At 35.4% G+C, this 20,106-nt stretch overlaps 2 protein-coding genes and 1 pseudogene across 4 annotated transcripts; 2 read left to right on the forward strand and 1 right to left on the reverse strand.

Annotated features, from left to right (window-relative positions):
• Positions 1-1,466: 1,466 nt before the first annotated feature.
• LOC113074548 (kinesin-like protein KIF2A) lies at positions 1,467-3,418 on the forward strand (annotated as a pseudogene).
• A 530-nt stretch (positions 3,419-3,948) lies between these two features.
• Positions 3,949-13,197, forward strand: LOC113074547 (choline/ethanolaminephosphotransferase 1-like). Of its 3 annotated transcripts, none has more exons than XM_026247408.1 (10): positions 3,949-4,173; positions 4,293-4,395; positions 5,267-5,672; positions 8,281-8,428; positions 9,029-9,170; positions 9,359-9,443; positions 9,632-9,763; positions 10,146-10,304; positions 10,555-10,680; positions 11,443-13,197. In XM_026247408.1, the coding sequence occupies exons 3-10, from the start codon at positions 5,322-5,324 to the stop codon at positions 11,578-11,580; spliced, it is 1,281 nt and encodes a 426-aa protein (XP_026103193.1). In that variant the 5' UTR covers positions 3,949-4,173; positions 4,293-4,395; positions 5,267-5,321; the 3' UTR covers positions 11,581-13,197. The 3 variants fall into 3 exon arrangements, with proteins under 3 accessions (XP_026103193.1, XP_026103194.1, XP_026103195.1); XM_026247409.1 differs by having other exon boundaries at positions 3,949-4,048; XM_026247410.1 differs by lacking the exon at positions 4,293-4,395 and having other exon boundaries at positions 3,949-4,048.
• Positions 13,198-16,308: 3,111 nt separating this feature from the next.
• On the reverse strand, positions 16,309-17,256 carry LOC113074546 (C3a anaphylatoxin chemotactic receptor-like). The gene has a single exon (XM_026247407.1). The coding sequence runs from the start codon at positions 17,254-17,256 to the stop codon at positions 16,309-16,311; it is 948 nt and encodes a 315-aa protein (XP_026103192.1).
• Between the last annotated feature and the right edge of the window lie 2,850 nt (positions 17,257-20,106).

Genomic DNA, 20,106 nt, shown 5'->3' on the forward strand with positions numbered 1-20,106 from the left:
AGCAAATAAATAACGTTAGCGGCCATGGCACTGAACAGGCAATCCTTTATTATAGTTCAAGGGCAAACATTTAAGTTATTATGCTAGTTAACTCGAGTCAGAATGAACATGTGCACAGTTGCATTTGTCATCCGTCACCGTGACATCAAGTGGACTTTGAAGCTGGAATGATGAGTGGATTAAGCTTGGACTTGGAATAACATGGATAACTTTCTTGTCGGAGGATTGTAATCATCGCAGGCAGTCAGGTACAATGAAAAGAGACTAACGGCTTTAGGTAAGACAAAAAAGCTGTATTTTTCACAACAGGTTTAGACATGTAATAGCAATTTAAAGCTGCGGGGGGAACTTTTGACGCTTTAGCGGTTAATAAACAGAACGTTTTTTTACAAAAGTTCCCTACTGCACCTTTAAGGTGGAATAACTATCGGTTCCAGTCGGGTCTGTGTCTTCCCGGCGGGCTTACAATTATAGTTATATTAAAGATATTTAGGAGGCAGTGTGACTAATACAGTTCGGGTGGCCCGCCATCCTAAAATACACCTGAAGAAGAAAAAAACAACAACATGAAATATGAAGTGTCATGCAGGGAATTCTGGGAGTGTCAATTTACATTTTTTAACAGTATTTCACTGTAAAATGTAACCGTATTTTCACATTTTAACAGTATTTCACTGTAAAAGTACATTAAATGTAATTTCAGTTATTCACTGTATATAGTATGGAAACTTGCTCATAACCAATTAACAGGTTTTACTGAAGCGTTTTTACATTCTTTTACTGTTAAAATCACAATCATTTTTTACAGTGTAGAGTTGGGAACAGTGTTTTACATTATGACTGTAACTTGGCAATCAGTTTCAGTGTAGCTTCCCCAGCACTGCTCAGTAGATGACCAGCATCCCACATTGGCTTGCAACCAATGCATGGGAATACTCATGCACGACAATGTATATAACAACAGTCTGTTTCTTTTTATTAGAAACATTGGCTGCACTCACATCTCACACTAATGATTTTGCTTTTGGTGTAAACATTTTCACTTCCCCTCTGTTCTGCTGCCATTTCATTTCTCTAACCCTGGGAGTGTATGGCATATCTGTGGTGCTGTTGTCCTTACCTCTCCTTTAGAAATATCTCATCATGTGAATATTAATGCACACAATCCCTGTACATAATTAATACAAATCAGATGACACCATAAACAGTTGCGTTAGCCATTCAAATTGCTGCAATTTATATTTCCAGCTGCACTGATTGAAATACTCATGTTTGCAATTTTAGTATTAAAAAACAAACAATCTGCTTGATTTTGTCTTAAAATCCTTAAGAGCATAAAACCTTTCAAATAATGAAAAATTCTGTTTTAAAAATAAGGTAAAGAGTGTACAGCAAAATCAAGCATCTCTCCAGTTGAGTCCTGTGACCTGTGCATGGTGTCATTTATGTCAGCACTATTGCTCTGATAAACATCATCACAAATGCTGTCAATCTGTGAATTTAGAGTGAAGGAGCTGACCGTGGATCCCAATGCTGTGACGGAAGGAGTCCGCCCCAATGTCAATGCCCTCAACCAGCTGGACATCATGGATGAGGAATGGGAATTGGGCAACTCCCCTGCAGAGAGATGACCTCAAACTGCTCTGTGAACAGAATGTAAATCCACTTCTGTTCCTAGTACTTCCTCTGCTTTAAACTGCATGCACAATGATAAATAATGACACCTACTTCAGTGATACTTTTTAGAAGTGTCATTTGTGACCAACTGTTACTGTCTACAAGTAACATAAGTTATATTATGTCACTTGATCATTTTAATACATCTTTACTAAATATTGCTAATAAAAAAAAAAGAACGATCGAAACCGCAATCGAGTTGTCCTACTTTTAGATACTGTGGATCAAACTCCATTAAGACTTGTAGGTAGGATAAAAGCTTGTGTTTGAATATTGACAGGAAGAGGAAGTCTCCCCTCAGCTCTTCACGTTCCACGAGGCGGTGTCTCATCTGGTGGAGATGGAAGAGCAGGTTCTAGAGGACCATAGGGCTGTGTTTCAGGTATTCATTCCTCTAAGGTCACTTTCATACTAGAGCTTTTTAGTCCAGTTGACGTCAGCGTTTGGTTTGGTCTGCTTCTGTTCTATGGTCTGACAGGAGTCTATCAGGTGGCTTGAGGATGAGAAGGTTCTCCTGGAGATGACTGAGGAGGTGGACTATGACGTGGACTCCTACTCTTCTCAGCTCGAGCAGATTCTTGACCAGAAGATTGATATCCTTATTGAGCTCAGAGGTAATGCATCCTCTAGAATGTTATTTTAGTTTTTCCTTTCAGTTTTCCCCTGATGGAATGATTATTAATGGATGTGTGTCTGCTCGTGTTATTAGATAAAGTGAGGTCATTCCGTTCTACTCTCCAAGAGGAGGAACAAGCCAGCAAGCAGATTAACCCCAAACGACCCCGTGCACTGTAGCCTGGAACACGCTCACGGAGAAATGACAAACACAAGAGGCCTGTAGGCTTCTTGATAGTATTCAGAAGTATTCTGAAGATACCTTTCCTACTTTCACATGTGAAATAAAGCGTTGGGTAATTCTCTTACAAATCAGAAGAGGATAAAATAAGGGGATTTTTTTTCATCATTAAACCCTTGATAAATGATTCTGAGGAAAGCTTTAGAATTTTTTTTTTATTAGTGTCGATTTTATTTATTTACTTTTTTTATTGTAGGTTAAGGGTACAGACTTGTATCAGTTGATACTCACAAGTTCTACCCTTTTGGGGTTGTTTTTTAGTTTTACCACTGAAATCCTTCTTTTGAAGTTGTTCTAAATTGTATGCATGGACACTCTGCAACAGTTTATCATTTAGTTCCTAGCATGACTGACCGGTTCATCTGCACTTTAAATAACCTTATTCTTTAGGGTCCGTTTACCATACTTGTGGGCACGGTGTATGTTTCTGTTGATTGCTGTTACAGCAATTTACTCTGTATCACCTTGTCATTTCTTGAAGGTATAATAGTTGAAGTTTAAGACATTGTCAAAAAAGCATTAAATGCAATGGAAGAAAATATTGATGGTATGTGAATGTATGTGAGAATTGTCAGCAGTTAGTTTTGTTGGTTTATTGATGACTGCTGTCCCTTTTCTACATGATCTTCTCTTTGCCATCTCTCATCTGTTTATCTGTACAATGCTTTTGTGCCATATCATGTTTCCTTGTGGAAAGGAAGTTAACAGTCCACCAACTTAGTGTTTTGCGTTTAAAACTTCCCAACATTCTCACATCTGTTAAAATTTGTTAAATGTAATAACTTACAGCTAGTTTCTCACAACAAATAGGGAATTCCACTTATCCACTGCTGACGATTTCAGCGTTGGCACCTCTCAGTTCAGTGGTTGCTAAATAAAGAATGATTCAACAAAATTCTCAATTTTTATCCTGTTTCGTGACTTTCTGTTTTGGTTTCTGTTTAGTACTTAAACTGTGATTTCCCTATATTTCAGGTAGTTGACAAGGCAACATTTTTAATTCATTTTCGTTTAGTTTATCTGCATGTACGGAAAAAAAAACTATAGACAAAAAATTAAACAAAAATATGACAATGGCAAGTTCAACAAAAACAAAAATATACTTTTATGTATCTTTAAATGTATTTTAAAGATACTGTCACATTTTATTAGTAGTATTCATTTCATTTTAAGCTATAGGTTTTGTAAAAATTGCTGAAATTATAGAGGAAACCAAACCAGTATTTATTGTGGTAACAACGACTTTTAATTAGTCCATATTTAAATAACTGGATTAAAACACATATGATTAATGCATAAATGAATGCGATTTATATTATTACATGTATATTAATAAAAAAAATGTTTGTTGTATTTTATCAAATTTTGTAGTTGACTTTTATTGTGAAATGCTTACTTCCGGAAGGCGTCTTCGTTGCGTTGTTGAAGCGCATTTCACGCCTTTGCTTGTGATCCACGCCGTTTATCCTTCCGTCGGTTAACCATCCTTCAACGAAGCGTCTTCTCTGTTCTCGTGTACGTTTCTTCGCTCTGGCATTTCTTCTAATTTAATCATAGTTTAAGTATTCAACCTTTGGCATTACACGGGTATCTCCAGTGTAATGCTGCGGAGAAAATACATTTTCACCACGTAAACAAAGGTAACGTTAACGTTACTGTTGATCACAAACCAACTCATTAATCACGCTGCCTCTAAAATGTTTATAATATAATTATCTACGTTGTATCACATTTATCATATGCCTGACACGTTTGACAGATCGCCATCAAGCTTACGACGTCACTCATCGGTTGGTTATCAAGTTGACATCATTTTCCAGATTTTAATGGGCTGTTATAAATCTAATAAATACAGTCACTTGGTAAGTACGCCATAAAACAGTGCAGATCAATCAAACTGCCTCCTAAATATCTTTAATATAACTATAATTGTAAACGTATATCACATTTATAATATGTTATATTATATGCCTGAAATAAAATTTAAATGGGGACTGAAAACCCTATGAAATTACAAAAATAGCATTGTGTTTGTTTTATAGCTGTTAGATGAACTATACTTCTGAGCTCTTTAATGTTGACAAAATTAACTTTTTAAGTTAAGGTTGTAAACCACATAATATTTTAAGAGGCATCAAAGTATACATTTCTCGCACTTTGATCTTTAAAATTCTCTTGTTGTTGAACGATACATTTAACTTTGTTGATTGTTCCAGACTTGACTGAAGTGTGGAAATCATTTACGTTTACATTTAGCCATTTAGCAGATGCTTTTATTCAAAGTGACTTACAAATGAGGACAGTGGAAGCAATCAAAAACAACCAAAGACCAATGATATATAAGTGCTATAACAAGTCTCAGTTAGCTTAAATGCAGTATACATAGCGAAGGCTTTTAAATAATATAATAAATAAAAAGAAAACGGATGGAATACAAAAAGAATAGAGCAAGCTAGTGTTAAGAGTTTTTTTTTTTTATTTTTAGAATTGTATAAAAAATGTAAAGAAAATATAATACAAAAATATTAGAAAGGTAGTTAGATTTTTTATTTTTTTTGAATAGAATAGTGTAGAATAGTGAGTGCTATTTACTAAACAGCAGGAAACTAAATAACTATTATACCACCCCATAAAAACATTCTGTTAAATAAAAATTGCAGTTTTTCAGTAGTGTCAGAGTTCTTCCATGTGTTTGAAAATAATTCATGCATTCTACTGTCTTTGCTCCCATAGAATTAATCCCATAATCTCTTTGTGGATCCTTGTCACCACGCCCACACAGAGAAACATGAGCTCACACAAGAGACCTGTCCGTGTTCGGGCAGATTCTGACACCAATTTCTCCATGGCCTGTGACCCGAATACACCAGGTCTGGAAGAGGGCAACGGTCTCCTGACCAAGCTGATGGAGCTCCCCGTAGCCCGTCTGTCCCGACAGCAGCTGAAAAAGCTGGAGGAGCATCAGTACAGCAGTGCGGGACGGTCCCTCCTAGATCCCTTCATGCAGGGATTCTGGTGCTGGCTGGTGAGCAAAGTGCCTCTCTGGATGGCGCCAAACCTCATCACCATAGTGGGACTCGCTACCAATATCATCAGTACTCTGATACTAGTATACTACTGCCCCACTGCCACCGAACAGGTGAGCTGCACTTTCACCGCTCCAGGAAATTCCATTGCTGGGTTAAACAGATCAACTACAAATCCTAATGAATTTTATTTTCGCCTGCTAACAGTGGTATAAAATACTTATGATTTGAATTTGCTTTTTAGTCTATATATTGTGCTTTAGCAGCAGTTACAGATTTAATATCAGTTTTAATTTAATTATGAATATGAAGTAGCTGTTGTAGTTGTCACCTTATTAATTCTCAATAATTAATTCCTATTTTTGTTGATTTTATTCTGTTAGAATTAGAAGTATTTAACCGCTGTTATGGCGGTCACCATTAAGACATTTTGTTTTAGATTTTAATATCAGGTTTTTTTTTTTATTGTTATTGCAGTGGTCATCATCATCATAACACTGTGTTGGTTTTAATATCAGTTCAGTCCACTTATAAATATATAATAGCTTTAATTACAGTAGTTACAATACTATTTGTTGTTGATTTTAATTAGTTTTAATTCAACTGATTTCAGATCAATTTTAATCTAATTATGATTGTTTAGTAGCTTTTGCAATGATCAACATTTAGGACATAACATTTCTGGTGACTTATAGTCAGTTTTAATTTGATTTTTAATATTTAACAGCTAATACAGCGGTCACCATTATAACACTGTCTTTTTTTTGTTGATTTATATATCAGCAGGTTTCGTTTTAGTTCAGTTACATATTTAAGTCATTGTTGTAGCAGGAGGCCATGGTCTTTTTGACAATTTTAATATCCCATTCAACTTATAAATATTCACTAGCTATGAAAATGGTGACCATTGGGATGTGGTATTTATTGCTGATTTTAATATCAGTCTCAGTGTAATTATGAATATTTATTAGTAATTGTACTCAATTCTTGGTTATTCTATGAAGGCCATAATAGACCCCTTAATTGCCTACGTCACTGTAACGTCCACACCCTAGCTGGAGGCAAAACATAAGGCAGAACTCATAGCAGGTGCGCTAAAAGTTTGAGGTTTTGACTTTAAAATTTCTCCTTGTTGGGTTTTTGGCTGCCAGAATAGAAGGAACAGCACTTTTGTTTCAAAACTAAAGTTTTACCGGATCCCAGCAGACATTCCTTCACAGAAATCAAGAATGCAATACGGTGTACAGGCTGGATGGAGATGATCATAAATAATGCTCGTGTTTGCAGTGCACACTTCATAACAGGTAAAATAATCTATGCATGTGAACTGGTGTGTTGGTTTTATCTAGGAAATTAGCAAGTTTTTGGTTTATAGGTGAAAAGTCGCAAACCTTCAGGACACTAGCTAGTTTAAATGTTAAACAGACATACAGCGATTGATGTGTGTGCCATCCTTTGAATGGTCTCTTAAAATAATACACATTGCTAATCATAGTTAGCCCAGCGATAGGTTACATTAGAAAATAAGCCTTGACAAAATTCCCCAAACCACCCAAAAGTAATTCATATCCATCCGCAAGAGTTAATAAAAAAAAAAAAAAAAGCTTTCACGGTCCCGCAGAGTCAGGGACTGTACATATTCGGACAGTTCCTAACCTTCTTCTGCCTCCATGTTTAATAAATCCCTTCAAAACGTGTTAGCTTACGCTTGTCAACATTGCGTCCGCGCCTCTTTTTGCCTCCAGCTAAGCCCCGCCCACCCGGAGACGTTGCAATGTTTACAAACTTTTAAGGGGTCTATAAGATCTGTGTATTGTCAGACACAGCTTGGTCTGTCAGCTGTAACAGAGTCTGTTTATCAGCTATAACAGTCTTATGGGTCCTGCAGTTATGGGCAACATCCACATTGCTCAAGTCTGCAATAAGACTCCCACTCTCTCTCCAAGTACAATTAGTATCTACAGTTATGCTTCTAGAGATAAAAAAACACACTCATATCCACCTTTGTGCAGTAAGTATGATCTTGCATGTTGGTTATTGGTTCACAAATGTTAGATCGGGTCTCCACACCAGATAATATTTAGGATCCAGCTCCGGGCGCCAGATCCTGTCAGGAAATATCAGTTTGTCCAGTAACAGAATAACTGGTAAGCAGAGCTGTGGATACTCAAAATGAGTGTTTAACAGTCTACTGTAAGTCAAGAAGTTGACAGAGAAGAGCAGAAGCAGGAGACGGAGTGATGATAAAAACTAAAAGAGTTTATTGAACTAACTTAGCTGTGTATATCTCAGTGTTCAAACTTCGTCTGACCAGCACAACTTCAACATGCACTGTTATACCCAAACTGCTTCACAACAACATCCCATAAACCTTGGGTTTCCATAAACATTCCCTCTTATCTATCTCCATTCATACAGACAAAACAGTTCACGAAACCCCACAGAGATGAGATTGAACAACAACGAAAAGGCATTAGCTAAGGAAAAATGTATAAGAAATAAAAAATATAGAAACATGACGAATGAATAAACAATAAATGATAAAAATAATCAAATAACTCATATGAATGACTTATGGTTATAAAATGATTATGTGAATAAATGATTATAAATCATAAAAACAACACACACAATTTGGACGTGAGGATCTAAGGATCCTTCACAGAGTCAGTGAAAAGCATCCAAGTGGACAGAAATTGAAGCCTATTTGATATTTTTCAGGCACCAACGTGGGCATACTTAGCCTGTGCTTTGGGTCTGTTCATCTACCAATCCCTGGATGCTATAGATGGAAAGCAGGCTCGACGGACCAATAGCAGCACACCTCTCGGCGAGCTCTTTGATCATGGCTGTGACTCCCTCTCTACAGGTCTGCTAATGTTTATGCATATACAAATATAGTCGGCTACTATAATAATAATTACACTTAGATCTATTGCATGATGTTTTATAATGACTTAATTACTAAATTAATTTAAGAGATTGAGCCCTATATCTTTTTGCCTTCAATGTATCATCCATCTTAATTTACATTTTTATTAAATCCAATTTCACGTTTCTCATCTGAAAGTTTCTGTTAATGGATTTTTTTTTTTTTACATTTTGGTCTCATTTTTTGGCCACATTTTCTGTGCATCTCTAAATAGATGAGAAATATATATCTTAAGTGTGTGTAAGCAACATATGTATATATATGTCTGTCTTTAAGACAATTTTTGCCCCATTTTTCCCTCGATTTACAGTCTGGAGAACTTGATGCTAAGTTGCTGAAAGTCAGAGCCAGTTTGCAGATTTGAGCTGACAGCTTTAATAGAAAATCACGTAGTGTATTTTGGTCACAGACTCTGATTTTTTAGCTTCAGTTAATTCCATCCAGTCGGAGCATATCAAACATGTTACCTATCAAACAGTGTGTTACAGGGGTCTAAACATACTTCCTCTTGTTGTTTTGTGTCTTTCTCTGATGCAGTGTTTGTGATCCTGGGCACATGTATAGCAGTGCAGCTGGGTACTCACCCGGACTGGATGTTTTTCTGTTGTTTTGTGGGCATCTTCATGTTTTATTGTGCCCACTGGCAGACGTATGTTTCAGGAACGCTGCGCTTTGGCATGTGAGTGAAAACTGTCCTCTTAATCACAATCAATGGCTCCTGTACACAAATAATATATTTGATCATTCTGTTCTGCTCATGGAAAGCTTTCAGACAGCTGTTGTACTGTTGATAAAGGACTACAGAAAGAAAGAAAAGTTGTAGATTTGAGTGCGATTAATCTTTAAATCACTTCTTTGCTTGTGCAGAATTGATGTGACTGAGGTACAAATCTACATTATAATCATGTACTTACTGGCTGCCATTGGAGGAACGGCTTTTTGGAAATCTGTGGTAATTCTAATCAGTCTTAATTCTTTCATATTTTGGTCAGTTGATTATACCATATTCTCAAGGACAAATTTTCTTGCGTGTTGATTCTATAGCATGTTGCTGTGTGTTCAGTGAAATCCAGAATCTTTCGTTTATAATGATGTGATGATTAGAAACCGGATATGAGAGATTTGTTTTTAATCTTTCAGATCCCTGTGATTAATATCCAGATGAAAATAATACCGGCAATTTGCACTCTTCTGGGGGCCATTTACTCCTGCACAAACTACTTCCGGGTTATATTCACGGGCGGAATGGGCAAAAATGGATCTACTGTTGCAGTAAGGAACAGCTGAAGTGTTTTTATTTTAATTATATTTAATAAGTTGCTTGCTTTTTTAAATTGAACTAAAATAGTTTAAAATGAGTTGTTTAGTCTAGGACCAACTGGACCAACCTGAAAATGATTTTTTATATAATAATTTGAGCTAAAGTAGTTTAAATAGAATATACAGTAGCTTAAAAATATAATTGGCTTCTGTTTGTGAAATGCTTAGAAATAAAGATTAAGCACGCTTTTTTTTCATGCAATATGTATCAGACATTTGCTTTAAATGCACAAGACGTGACCTTAATTTAAAACAAAAGATCTGGTTACTTTGTCAGAATGAGTTTTACAGTAAGTCTAAATCATCTGCGCATCTTTTTTTCCTTGTTTGTTAGGGCACAAGCGTTTTGTCTCCATCCTTCCATATTGGAGTGGTAATAACACTTGCTCTAATGATCTATAAGAAGTCTTCAATGCAGCTGTTCGAGAAACATCCATGTCTTTACATTTTAGCATTTGGATGTATCTCGGCCAAACTCACCAATAGACTGGTGGTAAGATCATGAATAACGTCAATATACTGTGTATGAATACTATTGGCAGATTATTGATGTACCTCTTCCTGAACTGTTTTTATAGTTGGCAGGAAGAATTATGGCTTGTATGTAAGCATAAAACCGCTGTTAGTATGATTTACTGCACATTTGAACATAAATACTTGCCATTGTTGTCTCTGTCAGACTCAAAGCGCATTAGCATCAGTTAATCTTAATGTCACTACAGTCACGTCTGATTGTTTTCCAGGTTGCTCATATGACAAAAAGTGAAATGAGTCTTTACGACTTGGCCTTCACCGGACCAGTGCTGCTGTTTCTGAACCAGTACTTCAACAGTTTCATTAACGAGTACTGTCTTCTGTGGGTCGCTCTGGTACGTGTAAGATCGTTTGAAAGAAAGAGCTCACTGTAGTATGTACCGTCACAATTACAATTAAGTCAACGTGATTTAAGAATTGTCACAATTACGCACAATTAGGCACGTTATTTCAAATTTAAAAAGAAATCTGTAATATAACAACTTGCTCTTCCTCAGAAACAACTTTGATCTCTATACACTATTTTAACGAACATTGAGCGATGCTTATAAACTCGTAATCCTGTGAAAAAAGTCTGAATTGCGAAAACGTCAGAAGTTTATATCTCAGAATTGCAAATGCGACTTAATATCCCACAGTTCTGTTTTTATAAATCTCAACTGAGAGTTTAAATCACGCAATTCTAAGAAAATTACCGATTTTATTTTTTATTCAGTGGCAGAAGAAGGCCTCCAGAGTTATGAATGTCCAATTTATATATATATTTTACCTGTAAATATGTCTGATTACAGAAGTACAATGGCTTGTGAACGGGGTTTCGCAGTGACTTCACCTGTGTAGTATTGATCAACTAATTACTTATTTCACATGTGAAGATACTTGCTTATCATATCTGAAGTATAGAAGTCTTAAAGTTGCGGTAACATAAAGCACTAAGGGTCAGAGAGAGGGTGAAAATCATCTTGTGTTTTTGGTTCAAGACACCTTAACTAAGATTATAATCTGTGCGAAAAATATAAATCTTAGCTCTATAGCTCATCTTTCCATATCAAAAATGCATTTGCCATGCTTTAGCTTCTTCCCTTTTATTTTTGTAGGTGCTGTCAGCGTTTGATCTGGTTCGGTACTGCGTGAGTGTCTGTAACCAGATCGCCACACACTTAAACATCCGTGTCTTCAGCATCCAGCCTCCGTCTCCATCCAGAGTTCAGGCAGACAGCAGAAATCGCCACTAACCTCTCATCCCCTCTCCCTCAAACACCTCCAGAAGGTCACGCACCTACTGAAGTAGTGAATGTAAAAGACAACTCATAGAGCCCGAGCCCAAATGGCTGCAGTTATGAACTTTGTTCCCATAATGAAGAGAGAGAGAGGATATTTGAAGGACTATAGGGAATATTTAAAAGAATATACATACTATGGTTAGAACACCATTTAGTTGACAGTATTTTGTTGTTAGATGACCAGTTTTGTTTGCCATAGTTAGAAGATCTGACGCAGAAGCCACAACTTTGAATGTTTTGGACCAAGTATTTTACCCAGCAGTGTAGAGTCCATTCCATTAACAGTCAACGCTCCATCTGAATGCAGTTTCATAATTACAGAATACTATAGGCATTAACTGGAAGCTTTGCAGCCGTTTACTAAAACAAAATATCTAAATTTACTCTTAAACGCCAGTACGTGCCACTGTTGCCAGAAAATAGTGGTGCTCTGTTGTCTTAGAGGAGCAGGGAGCTTCCGTCAATATTTCAGAAATTACAATTTCACATTTGCAAATCCTGCTTATTCAGCCTCTCATCTAATGTCATTCGGTAAACGAATCTTTTTTCTTTTTATGCATATGGTACTTTGTGTTTGTAGTGTTTGGAGGGGATTATTATTATTGTTGTTTAGGTATACCAATGTCACTAAAGGATAAAAACTGTATTAGAAACAGTATTTTGATAGTGCCCTATTTTCCTAATAATAACTGGGGCCAAGATAGACGTCTAGAATGGTTATATAATGGTTACACTGTACAAATTAACCCTTAATAATGGATGACATTGAAAAATTAAAAATGAGTGTTTTTGCTCTAAATACATTAGTTAATGTGATAACTTGTGCTAATTTATTTTTGTGCCTTTTATTTATCACTGTCGTTATACTCCTCTATGCACAGTAAAAGTTGGACTCAGCGATTTTGATATTTTTTAACCTCTTCTGTTAATCGCATTTTGTTTGTAAGCATCATACTCAACAAAGATGCAATATCATATTCCTGCATGTTGCATTACTGAATTAGCAATCTGCAATGAGTCATTATAGATATTTTTTACCTTCATGTCAATTTGTTTTAGAAAAAATTGCTTTTTTTTAATTGCTTTTTTTTTTTGACAATTACTGTATATTGCAAAACAATAGACATTAACTCTGCAGTTCTGTATCGGGTGCTTCCAAATGTAGAATATGAACAGTGGCCAAACTCCATATATATTACTCAAAACGCGTTATTGTTTTGCATCTACCTCTGAGCAGTTGCTTGTATGTTATTTTAGTCTCTTGAGTTGAGACTTTTATTGAAGATGTTTTAATCCAGCTGTGAATGTTATTTAAGTGGATTTCTGGGTATTTGTGTTTCTCCCTTTTTCTTTTTTTTCGAAACGCGTCATCCGTACAGCGAAAGTTGCAAAACACGCATAGTTGAAGAAAACGCTGTCTGTCGCTGTAACTATATTTGCATACCTGTAGAATTTGTACCTCGACCAGTATTTTGGTTGTTCTGTTGATTTACAGCAAATATTTTACTTTGTAATAGACTAATGGTCATGAAATAAAGATTGTTATATTTATGTTAACAGATTTCTTGATCACTGCCTCAGTTTGTTTTAGTATTATATTTTAGTTATTATGTTACCAACAATGTACCATGGTTTTCAAACATGCCCCATAAAAACAGAGTTATTGTAATCAACTGAAAAGAAAAGCAAAAATAAAACCATTAAAAAAAACTGAAAGTGAAATACAAATTTATAGCTATACAGACACATTAAAACCCTTTTTAAAACATTTTTCAGTACTCAGTTTTAATGTGTCTGTATAGCTATAAATTTGTATTTCACTTTTATTTTATATTTTATGGTTTTAATTTTGCTTTTCTTTTTAGTTAATTATAATAACTCTGTTTCCATGGAAATACCCCCCCCCCCCCCAAAAAAAAAAACATTTCTAAATATTTTAAAAACCATAATTGTATATCAAAGATACTAAAATAATAATGCATAGTAGTACTGTGATTTCCTGTGAAGTACATTTTGGAGCAACATGGTGTGACCTTTCTGAATACAGTGGCCTTGAAATCCAAATAACATTCATGCACTTACTCAACTTCTTACAAAACCTTTTCAACCTGAACAAAACTTTAACTTGCTTAAAAATGAATTTAAAATATAATGTGACATAATTTTCATTTACTCACAAAATTGTGTCTGTTGGGTTAATTTGACCATTTAAGCTCATGTTGTGTTACTGAATTTTCTTAATGTTGGTGATCTCTGTGAGTAAATATCTGTATGTGGTGGCTTCAGAGAGGGTTTGTGCTCCTCCAGTGGCTCGATTATCTGATCATCTGCTACATTCCTCGTCTCTTATGCCACAGCGGTCGTGTTGGGCCATGACATTCTCATTCCATACATGAGGTATGTTTTTAAGTTTTATTTGTACTAGATGTCCATACAGAGTCGTGCATCATTTTATGCTTTGAGAAACATTTTATGAAGAGAAACCTGCATGAATACTTGGAATGTATAAGACGAAAATAAATCATGCATTTTTGTGTGTGTGTGTAGTATCACTTTTAAGAGTTTGACGGATGTAGATTTTAATATCCTTTTACATTTTGTTCCTCAAACTTTTCTTTAAGGGTTTCATTGTACACTGTCAAACATTTCTGTAATTTTTACAGTCATTTACTGTATGTCACCAATTCATTGAATTTATTTAATACACAAGTTTAACAATTTGAGTTGAATTACTGAAATGAACTTTTCCATGACCTTCTCATTTATTGAGATGGACCTGTATGTAGCTAACGTTTGTCTGTGTGTTTGTGTCAACATTTTTGTAACCTAGTAACATTTACCTGTCAACAGTGACAAACATTACTATGGTGAACTGTGCTGTCATTTCAAACTACTTTTGACAGCTTATTGATTTTTTTAAATACTTTATTGAATACTTTTAACAAGCAATGCTTAAGTTATATTAACATTGTTAACTAATGTGAAATTTTGTTCAGGTGTTAATGTTGGCCAGTAGCCTATTGAGAAAATAAAATTGCATGTTAGCTAGGTTGAACAAGTTTTATGGCTAGCTGCCTTTCTAGTTTTAGAATTTGTTTGTGATAGTTTTTAATGGAATTTAAGATTTACTGCATTTTTTGTATTTGTGTTTTAAAGGCAACCGCAATGAAGCATCAAGAAAGACATGAGCAGGCCAACCCCCCGAGACTGATAATTCATGGGAAGAGAACAGCTATGGGTTTGAGAGATGTGGGTATTCTGTATGGGGTTTGCTTTTTAAAAGTGTGCCATTTCTAATTGTTTTTCGGAGAACACATTTCTGTCGCTAACAAGGTGGATGGTGAGTAAAGGTAGTGGCCACGTTTTGGAGCAGCACCTGGGTTTTGCAGATGGCTGTGTATTCTTTGGATGCTTATATTTTTTCCCCATTATGTTTCCGTTGTTTAAAGATTCTTTGTTAGGATGAATCCAGATGATGAGACAGGTGAGATGAAGATGTACTGTTCCAGCATTGGAAGACTGTATTTGTGTTATACATGCAATGTTTTAAATTAAAGCGTTTGATATTTAGTAATTAGTGTGTCTGTTTTAATTGAATGCCAGTAGTACCTATGTAGGGTAAAATAAAATTAATTTTATATAAAAATTATAAAATCTAATTACTGTATATATTTATATATTACAATTAATTACAGTAGTATACTGATGAATTTGATTACAGTAATTAAAAAATTAAAAGGTAAACTTTTTTTACAGTAATGTAAAGTACAGTTTGCAACTGTAAACTCAAATACAGTTTGCTACTGTAAATCTTAATTACAGTAAACAAAATGTCTATTGCAGCCATACCCCCAGGGGCTAAATATCACATTATTGATGTTATTTAAGCCTGTGGGCAACCTACAGAAGCTGGGTGACAATATATTACTTGAGTAGCCTATGGTAATGAAATGGAGGAAGTAGTTTAAGCAGTCAGTTTTCTTAGTAATTGTTAGCAAATATGTGTGTCTAAAGATGTAACTGATTATTTTTTGCTTTTACATTTTTTTTTAAAGATGTTTAACATTGAAAAAATATATGCTTTAGCTACTTGTCCTAGAGACAACTTCTGTTAGCACAATTAAACTACTGGGTGAAAAAAAACTATTAGCACTGATAATGAATAATTTTTACCTAAAATTCTAAATTCAAATAAGTGAATTTATTGTTTAATAAACTTATAAACTTCTATATTGCATTTTATTTATAAAAAACTTTGTACTTCATGCACTTTCCTTTGTTGTCAAATGATAACTGCATAACAGTGAAAAAATAACTATAAAATGATTATAAAATGACAATCATGTAATATGAGAAGTAAAATAAAATGTTTTTGTTGTACTCACAAATGCAACCTTTAATTTATCTGTATTCATTTATTTATCTGCGTAGAAACCACATGCCACTATTAGTGAAATATTACAAGCCATTTCTAAGATGCTAACAATGAAGAAAAAATAATAATAATAATAAAGCATAGTATTCGATCATGCTGATGTTAAATCTTGCCAACAGATCATCACCATGTTTAAAAAACAGGAATCATGAATACAAGTTAGATGACTTGCTGAGTTTGACTTGATGACTTTTGAAAATAAATTCTGAAATAGTTTTCAATTCGATCAGAAAACTGAAGGAGTTCTACAGTGAGTTGGTTTGCTGTGACTGGGTGGTTTGTGTCATTTTTGTTCTCTCCTCAGAGAAAACGCTTTCAAAAACACGTCTTAGAGAAAGTTTAACATTGCTCTTAAAATTATGCCCCATGAAAACATACAGAATGGGGTTCAGGCAACTGTTGAAATAGGCCAAAGAGACGGCCAGTGGATCCACTGCGTAACCTACTGAGGAAATTGGTTCCCCTCCGTATATTATTATCAAATCCACTATGTGATACGGCAGCCAGCACAGAAAAAAACCCACAATTACAGCCAACATGATGCGAAATGCTTGTCCAGAGTGAAAATGTCTCCTGCCTAGCTTGCGTGCAATGAATCCATAGCATGTTGTTATGCATATGAGAGGAATCAAAAAGCCAAACACAAATCTGGTGACACTTAACCTTCTATACATTTCAAAATGGTCTTGATCAAATTGATAATGCACGCAGTATGTTTTATTTTTTGCTGTGTGAATCCCTCTAGACATCACAAAAGGCAGACTGAGAATTAAAGCCAGAATCCAGGCCGCTGCACAGGACAATAGTGCAATGAACAAGCTGCGATGATTCTGAGCCCAAACCGGTGTGATCACCTGAGTAAACCGATCCACACTAATCAAGTTCAAGGTGAAAACACTGGCAAACATGGTGATGAGCAATACGAAGTGGAAAAGCTTGCACGTTGTGGATCCGTATGGCCAGTAATCATCAAAATCACTCTTGATCACATAGTAAAGAGTGAGAAGGCAGCACAAGAGGTCGGCAACCGCTAGATTTATAAACCCTACTGTATTAACAGTCCTCTTCATCTTCAATCCAGCAACATACAGGACAAAGGCATTTCCAGGAACACCGAGGATCAAGGTCAGGTAGAAGAAGACCAGAGAAATCCCTCTCATCGGATATTTCAAAATATCATAATAATCCCCCATTGCAGTGATGGAGCTGGTTTATCCTGCTAATATATCATTTTGTCAATGTAAAATCATAAATCAAATTTAAAGTGTTATCAGATAAGAGACTTTTATAGCTAAATTATTATATGATCAATGAATTTCTATTATCGGAGAAGCTTAATTATGATAACAAACATGCAGCATGCTATTTCAGCATTAAAAGTACAAAAATATCATATAAATAACTCTAGGTAAGTAATAATGACTCACCTTTTGATGATTCGATTCACAATTATTCCCGTAATTGTTTTTTACTCTGATGTTCTAGACTTTTTTGCCACTTCTTCAATTTTGTTACTTAATCATGCTTCAGCAACATTTCAATCATGGTTGAGTTGTGAAACATCACGACCAACTCTGTAAACTGGTTAAACCGGAATTCATAAATTGAAAAAAATACTGATGTTAGACTAAAATGGCAATTTAGCTTGTAAATAAATGCAGAAATGAAGTCAACATACTGTACACTCACCTAAGGATTATTAGGAACACCATACTAATACTGTGTTTGACCCCCTTTCGCCTTCAGAACTGCCTTAATTCTGAGTGGCATTGATTCAACAAGGTGCTGAAAGCATTCTTTAGAAATGTTGGCCCATATTTATAGGATAGCATCTTGCAGTATATGTTTAATATTCACGTTGATGATACAAATGATGCATTAGGACTTTTGGAGTCAAGGGTTTTGGAGTCAAGCAAAATATCACTGGGCCCACTCATCGTTTCAATCATACACTAGTGTTATGTCCCCAGCTTTTCTAGGGGTGGGGGACTAACAAATATATACACAGGATGGAAAAACCAAGGATAACTCAAAACATGTGTCAAGTTCATGTATTTATTTGTATTTAAACGTATTTAAAACTAGATCCTAGTGAACTGGCAAATTATAGGCCTATTTCAAATCTTCCATTTATGTCTAAAATTTTTGAAAAAGTTGTGTCTGCTCAACTGAGCACCTTCCTGCACAAAAATGATCTGTATGAAGAATTCTGTATGAAGGCCATAGCACAGAAACTGCACTTGTTAAAATTACGAATGACCTGCTTCTTGCGTCAGATCAAGGCTGCATCTCATTTCTAGTCTTACGTGATCTTAGTGCTGCATTCGACACTATAGATCATGACATACTCATAGATCGTTTACAAAACTATACAGGTATTCAAAGGCAGACTCTAAGATGGTTTAGATCCTACCTGTCCAATCACTACCATTTTGTTTACTTAAATGGGGAGTCATCTCATTTATCATCAGTAAAATATGGGTCCCCTTCTATTTTCAATGTACATGTTGCCCCTTGGTAATATTATTAGAAAATACGGAATTAGCTTCCACTGTTATGCTGATGATACTCAGCTATATATCTCAACGAGACCAGATGAAACTTCTAAATTATCTAAGCTAACAGAGTGTGTTAAAAATGTAAAAGATTGGATGACAAATAATTTTCTCCAATTAAAATTGGATAAGACAGAGATTAATTATTGGACCAAAAAACACTACACAGAATCTTGTAGATTACAATCTGCAACTAGACGGATGTACTGTTACTTCCTCTACAGTCAGAAATCTGGGTGTTATATTAGACAGCAATTTGTCTTTTGAAAATCATATTTCCTGTGTTACAAAAACTGAATTCTTCTATCTTAGAAACATTGCCAAGCTACAAAACATGTTATCTGTTTCTGATGCAGAAAAGCTAGTTCAAGCATTTATGATCTCTAGGCTGGACTATTGTAACACACTTCTAGGTGGTTGTCCTGTATCTTCAATAAACAGGCTACAGGTAGTCCAAAATGCAGCAGTTAGAGTCCTTACCAGGTCAAGAAAATATGATCATATTACCCCAATTTTACGGTCTCTGCCCTGGCAACCTATTAAGTTCTATATCAGTTAAAAAATATCATTACTTGCCTATAAGGCCCTAAATGGTTTAGCTCCTGCATACCTAACTAGCCTTCTACCACGTTACAATCCATCACGCACCCTAAGGTCACAAAATGCTGGACTTTTGGGAGTTCCTAGGATAGCAAAGTCCACTAAAGGAGGTAGAGCTTTTTCACATTTGGCTCCCAAACTCTGGAATAGCCTTCCTGATAATGTTCGGGGTTCAGACACACTCTCTCTGTTTAAATCTAGATTAAAAACGCATCTCTTCGCCAAGCATTTGAATAATGTATTTTAAATTGTGAGTTAAATCTGACCAAATGCGCATTTTATTCTTTAGCTAAACTAATTAATTTTACTTTGTTGGATCAGCAGCTATGCTAATGATCTCTCTATATGTTTCTGTGTTTTGCCACGGGATTTACACAAGCTCCAGTCTGGATCCAGAACACCGGAGAAGGGATGATGCTGACCCCTCAGAGGACCCCAGATGACGCGAACCCTGAATCAACAAACAGAACTAATGAATATTGCTACAACTGTGACTGCATCATATAATTATTATTAATTATTAATAATATTAATAATGTTCATCGTCTGGCTGACTACATCTTGTATTAATTTTTCTGAAAAATCCTGTTATACGTGCACAAACTGACAGTCACCACTACTACTAAATATAAGCTACTACTAAATATTGTAGAAACATAATTTTCTGTAAAGTTACTTTGTAACGATTCGTATTGTAAAAAGCACTATACAAATAAACTTGAATTGAATTGATGGAGATTTGTGGGATGCACATCCAGGGCCTAAAGTGTGCCAAGAAAACATCCCCCACACCATTACACCACCACCAGCAGCCTGCACAGTGGTAACAAGGCATGATGGATCCATGTTCTCCTGTTTACGCCAATTTCTGACTCTACCATCTGAAGG

The sequence above is a fragment of the Carassius auratus genome, unplaced genomic scaffold, assembly GCF_003368295.1.
Source record: "Carassius auratus strain Wakin unplaced genomic scaffold, ASM336829v1 scaf_tig00015083, whole genome shotgun sequence".
Taxonomy (NCBI): Eukaryota; Metazoa; Chordata; class Actinopteri; order Cypriniformes; family Cyprinidae; genus Carassius; species Carassius auratus.